General features: G+C 37.7%; 1 protein-coding gene across 1 annotated transcript; it reads left to right on the top strand.

The window, feature by feature from the left end:
• Positions 1 to 5,111: 5,111 nt before the first annotated feature.
• On the top strand, positions 5,112 to 6,207 carry LOC116525349 (olfactory receptor 2D2). Its single transcript, XM_032241154.1, has one exon. The coding sequence runs from the start codon at positions 5,205 to 5,207 to the stop codon at positions 6,150 to 6,152; it is 948 nt and encodes a 315-aa protein (XP_032097045.1). The 5' UTR covers positions 5,112 to 5,204; the 3' UTR covers positions 6,153 to 6,207.
• Positions 6,208 to 6,407: the final 200 nt, after the last annotated feature.

The raw sequence follows: 6,407 nt of genomic DNA, 5'->3' as shown, positions 1-6,407 counted from the left end.
TCATGCTCTATGTCTTCATTTGTTAAAACTGAGAAAGATGGTTTGTCTATCATTTAATTTTCCTTGAGATTTAGACACATTATTTATACCATTGCAATCAAATTCTTAAAAGAAAAGAAAATTCTACTCTGGGAAGAGTGAAAATTGTGGCAGAAAGAGGACTGAGTCTGAAGAACTGAGCTGAACCAAAACCTGGAGCCTCTAAGGGCCAACCAGGTAGCACCTTCCACCAGATGGATGGCAATTCAAAGAGTAGTAATGTTTTAATTACTGTGTTCTTAAAATTTATTTTTATATCAGCTGTTTTAATACACTATATTTCTCTTTCGAAGCAATTCTTTGTTAGTTTGATGTATTAGAATATACAGATTCTTTAAACCAATATTTGCTGTGACTCCATGATATTCCAAGGACCACTCCAGGCACTGGGGATGAAACAATTTGGCCCCTCTTCGCTGGAATTCTTTGGTCTTAGGAACTGGGTTTTCAGTCTGTATCCCCAGTCTTTAGCATATGCTTGGTACATAGTATTTGCTTAAAAAATAAGATTGATTGAATATTCAAAGTATGATGGGTGCCCAAGGAAAGTAATGATACCTTGATTTAGTGGGTGTGTCTCTGAGTAGAGGGACTATACTGAGCAAAACAGTGGGATGTAAAAATGTAGTGTGTTCTAGCTAGGTGGTATGGGATAAGGCTGGAAAGGTTGTCTGAGGATAGATAAGGGAGGATGGAATTAATCTAAATTCAGCGTGGGGCCATAAGAAATCAAGCAAAGATGTAACTCTTCATATTGTTTCATCTACTGAATGATTTGATTTCCCTTGAAATAAAGGTAGGCACTTCTATAACAGGTAGGCACTACACTTTTTAGATATTGGCAGCATCTATCAAAAGTAAAGATATGCTTAACCTTCTATCTTTCGTCTTCGATAAAACTTATATCTAGCAATCGGAAGGTTTGTAGTTTACCTTACAGATATATTGGTAACAGTGAAAAACAACATATATATAGGAATGTTCATAATACAATTGTTTGTGGTAGCGTAAACAATCTTAATGTTCAATAAGAGAATAGCTAAGTTTTGGTTTCACTGTAGTGTGGACTATAAAGCAATCAATAGCAAGACATAGGTAGAGCTATACATATTGGTCAAGCAGTGTCTCCAAGATAATAGCGATTGTCCAGAAAATTAAGTCACTAACTCATATGTTAATTACAGAAGTGTGTATACTCATGTACATACACACATGCATATTTGAATTCATAGACATCTGGAAAGATGTACACCAAGCTGTGATCTGTGGTTACTAATGGAAAAGTTATTGGACTTGAGGGTGTTTGGAGAGAGACTTACTATTACCATACATTTGGGTGATGCATGTTGGACACACTACACAACTTATCATTTAAAATGTGTAATTCGATAGCTTTTAGAATATTCACAAAGTTGTGCAGCCATCACCACAATCCATTTTAGAACATTTTTGTCACTCCAAAAATAAATCATATACTCCTTAGTCATCATCAAACAGTCCTCCTATACCCCCAGCCCTAGGTAACCATCAATCTACTTTCTTTCTCTATGGATTTGCCTATTCTTTACAGTTAATATAAATGGAAGCATGTAATCTGTCATCCTTTGTGACTACTTTTTTCACTTCACATAATGTTTTTAAGGTTCATCCATGTTGTACCATGTCCAATCCTTTATATGGATATATCCCTTTTTTTTTTTTTTTTGAGACAGGGTCTCTCTCTGTCACCTGGGCCTGAAGTGCAGTGGTGTGATCTCGGCTCCCTGCAACCTCTGCCTCCTCAGTTCAAATTAGTCTCTTGCCTTAGCCTCTCAACTGCTTGGGACTACGGGCATGCGCCACAATGCCCAGCTAATTTTTGTATTTTTAGTAGAGACAGGGTTTCACCATATTGGCCAGCTGGTCTCAAACTCTTGACCTCAAGTGATACACCCACCTCAGTCTCCCAAAGTGCTGGGATTACAGGCATGAGCCTCTTCATGCAACCTTTTCTTTATACATTCAAAGACATTTCACTGTGTCTTTGGATCACTGCACTTTTTGACTATTATGAATAATGTTGCCGTAAACATTCATGTATAAGTTTTAGTGTAGAATATATGCTTTCAGTTCTCTTGGGTACATACCTACTGGTGGGATGTCTGATTCATATGATAATCTGCCAGCCGTCCTAGTAGGTATGATGTATGCCATTATGGTTTTGGTTTGCATTTCCTTTATTGCTAATGACATTCAGCATATTTTCATGTGCCTACTGGCCATTTGCATACCTTCTCTGGAAATAATGTCTATTTAGATCCTTTGCCCAGTTATTAATTATATTATTGGCCTTTTTATTACCACATTATGTTTCTTATATATTCTAAATACAAGTCCCTTATCAGATAAATAATTTGCAAAAAATTTCTCCCACTCTGTGGGTTGTCTTTTCACTTCTTTAATGGTGTCTTTTGAAGTACAAACGTTTTTAATTTTGATGATGTCCAATTTATCCATGTTTTTCTTTTGTTCTGAAAATGTATATTGCATATATATTTACAATACAATTAAACCAAATGTTAAAATTAAGTAATTTATAATCTTCAAAACTGAGAAGGAATATAGAGTTCATTTTAGGAGTTAGGTAAGAGATTTTTATCCTTTCAAAGATTTTAGAGTTTGGTGGCACTGGTTTTTATTTTATTGCTGAATCAACATCCACACCTCCATTTACCTGATACAATGGTAATATTGTGTAACCATTATGTTTATATGATTTGACATGAGAGTGTTTTTGTTTTGACAGATTTTCCTAGATTTGTAAGAGGAGAATAACGTAAAGGATAAAGAAAACATGTATTTTGAGTTTAAAAAGAGACTTTTAAATATTTAACTAATCGGTACATTCTTAAAGTAGAATGGTAAGGTGACATTGTTTTCAGGATTCTTCCTCTGGTAGTTAAAACAAAAGTGGAGAAGAGAAGAGACACTGGGTCAAACTTTTCACAAATTGGTTGTTAGTGGTAACATTGGCCCAGGACAACTGAATTCCCAACTGGAGAAAAGATGTAGGAGAAATCCTAGGAAGTGAGGAAAGGAGTGTAGAGTCCATGGCTAACCAGTAATGTCTAAAGGTGGAAGGGTTATGAATTGAATTTTGTTATACAGATGATGCATGTTGGACTAACTATTTGCTTAAGTCTTTCTGTCTATGAACTGAGCAAGGAGCAATGCTAAAAATCTAAAGCACCAAACGGTTAAGCAGAAGTGAAAAGGGACCTTCCTCCCAATGCCAAATTCCAACTTTACTCTTAAGACCAATTATGAGTTGAAATATTTCATTTCTTTGACTCACAGACCAATCCAGATGCTGAGACTCTGTTACTAGATTATGTAGGGTGTAATTATGTCTTTTTTTTTTTTTTTTTGGGATGGAGTTTCACTCTTGTTACCCAGGCTGGAGTGCAATTGCGCGATCTCGGCTCACCGCAACCTCCGCCTCCTGGGTTCAGGCAATTCTCCTGCCTCAGCCTCCTGAGTAGCTGGGATTACAGGCATGCGCCACCATGCCCAGCTAATTTTTTGTATTTTTAGTAGAGACGGGGTTTCACCGTGTTGACCAGGATGGTCTCCATCTCTTGACCTCGTGATCCACCCGCCTCGGCCTCCCAAAGTGCTGGGATTACAGGCTTGAGCCACTGTGCCCGGCCTTTTTTTCTTTTTTTTTTTTTAAAGAAAACTCCTGGGGATTCCTGTAACCCAAGGGAGTTTTTCAACTTGGAGTAAAATGCTACTTCTTTTCTTCCCCCTAACTGAAATTTGATGTTTCCTTCCAGTTTGAATGCAAGTGACCAACCCATACCAATATTAGAAGTATCTATGACTTTGTCAGCAGTAGAAATTACATGAATTTTTATCTTATATTGCAGCTGTTAAGAGATCTCCAAACATTTAAGCTCATCATTATTTTGAAGTGAAGGTGGTTATTAGACCCACCACTACATTTCAAAACTTTAGTGTATTAATAAAGAAGCACATACATTGCTGTTTACAAATCTGTTTTCTAAAATTATTTTGACAACTGTATTTTGATATAACTGGTTTCTTTGGTAATCCTATATATTTTATTTGATATATTTAAAACATTATTCTGAGATACTTTCACCAGACAGTTAAAGGATTGATAGCCCAACCTGAGTAGAGGATCTTAACACTTTAAATTTATTACACTTCTTTTTGGAACAGCTCCACAAAATTGAATTATTTTTTCCAAATTCTTATAAATCTCTCCAGGGATATTGGCAAACCTTCTAAACAACTCTGCTTTACTATGTGATCACATTATTTATTTATTTGTCATTTATGGAATGAAGTTCTTTGCTATGTCTTGGACACGGAGTTGAAAAGACATGGACACCATTTCCAAAGGTGCTTTTAATTTTGGGAAGGAGTGGACAGATAATGCATATGATGTTTAGCAGAGAGAGCTGGGGAGTAGTGCTATTTGGGCTGACTATGAAACTAGCCAAGCTGGTAGCTTAAAACGAAAATTATGTTGTGATGGTGTGTCTGTTGTGCTGGAAGTTCATTCACAGTTGAGACTGAACAGAAATTAAGCTGAGGCTTCAGTTAGGATTCCCAAGGGTATCCTGAGTTACCCTTTGGTTTTCCAGCTCCTACAAGACAAGTTAGTTTCTTAAATAAAACATATCACTACTTTGGCTCTTTCTGATTTCTTATACCTTCATGTCTGTCTTTTCAGGGAAAATACAACAGAAATCTACACAATCATAAATGGGTAAGAGGAGATGTGACAAGAGCACCTGAGACTTAGGGGTTTTAGTTAAGAACAAACTGAAATTAAATGGTATAACTTTATAGTTGAATCCAGTCTCTATTTATTATTGTATTATGAAAAGTGTGGTATTCAGAATAAGAAAAATAATGTAAAAAATCTATTCTTGCAAGATGACACCAACAACAAATGCATCATCTTTTAAAGTTTGTTTTACAACACTGAAATGTTCTAATGAAAGAAACATGATCATCTTATGAAGGGGATTCTTGATATTTTCAGTAGCAATTGGGGCAATTCCTAAGCCTGCACCTCTGAATTATATAATTTTATAGATATGCATGCCTATGGTTGGCGCATAGTGACTTCTTACTGAAAAGGACCACAAACTATGAGACAGATAAATCAGACACAGGTGACAGAATTCCTCCTTCTGGGACTCTCCAATGGCCTGCACACCCAGCAGCTGCTATTTATCTTATTCCTGGGTGTCTACCTGGTCACTGTGTTTGGAAATCTGCTTCTCATGTCCCTTGTTCATATTGACTCCCGACTTCACACACCCATGTATTTTTTTCTCTGCAACTTGTCTCTGGCTGACCTCTGTTTCTCTACCAACATAGTTCCTCAAGCACTAGTCCACCTGCTTTCCAGGAAGAAGGTCATTTCATTCACACGCTGTGCAGCTCAACTTCTGTTTTTCCTCATTTTTGGGTGTACAGAGTGTGCCCTTCTGGCAGTGATGTCCTATGATAGATATGTGGCAATCTGCAATCCTCTGCATTACCCTAGCATCATGACCTGGAAAGTGTGTGTCCAGCTGGCCACAGGATCATGGACCAGTGGCATTCTGGTGTCTGTGGTAGACACCACCTTCACACTGAGGCTACCCTACCGAGGCAGTAACAATATTGCTCATTTCTTTTGTGAGGCCCCTGCACTATTGATCTTGGCATCCACAGACACCCACACATCAGAGATGGCCATTTTTCTTATGGGGGTCATGATTCTCCTCATACCTGTCTTTCTAATTCTGGTATCCTATGGCCATATCGTAGTAACTGTGGTCAAGATGAAGTCAACTGTGGGGAGTCTCAAGGCATTTTCTACCTGTGGCTCCCACCTGATGGTGGTCATACTTTTTTATGGATCAGCAATTGTCACTTACATGACACCCAAGTCTTCCAAACAGCAGGAAAAATTGGTGTCTGTTTTCTATGCAATGGTGACTCCCATGCTTAATCCCCTCATCTACAGCCTGAGAAACAAGGATGTGAAGAGAGCTCTGAGGAAAGTAGCCACAAGGAATTTCCCATGCAAGCTTGGAATCTCACACTGATAGTGAGCTCAGAGACCCTGTTGGCTTCCTACTTCAAAGACTTGCTGGGAAGACATGGAATTAATCCAGGGGGATTGGATTTTGGTGTACTTGTTTTCTCAAGTCACCCACTCATCCCTCTTCCAAGTTGTACTTTTCTTCTTTTTTCTCCTTTCCTTTCCTTCCTTACTCTTCCAAAGCTTTTTAATAAACTTTCACTCCTGCTCTGAAGAAAAAAGTACATATACACCATGGAATACTATGCAACCATAAAAA

Source organism: Sapajus apella, unplaced genomic scaffold, assembly GCF_009761245.1.
Source record: "Sapajus apella isolate SASKATOON/1434 unplaced genomic scaffold, GSC_monkey_1.0 scaffold47, whole genome shotgun sequence".
Taxonomy (NCBI): domain Eukaryota; kingdom Metazoa; phylum Chordata; class Mammalia; order Primates; family Cebidae; genus Sapajus; species Sapajus apella.
The sequence above is the reverse complement of the archived record's forward strand: the minus strand, read 5'-3'. Positions and strand labels throughout refer to the sequence as shown.

Excerpts from the sequence above, each read along its gene's own strand:
- LOC116525349 (XM_032241154.1), top strand. The coding sequence starts at position 5,205 with ATGAGACAGATAAATCAGACACAGGTGACAGAATTCCTCCTTCTGGGA.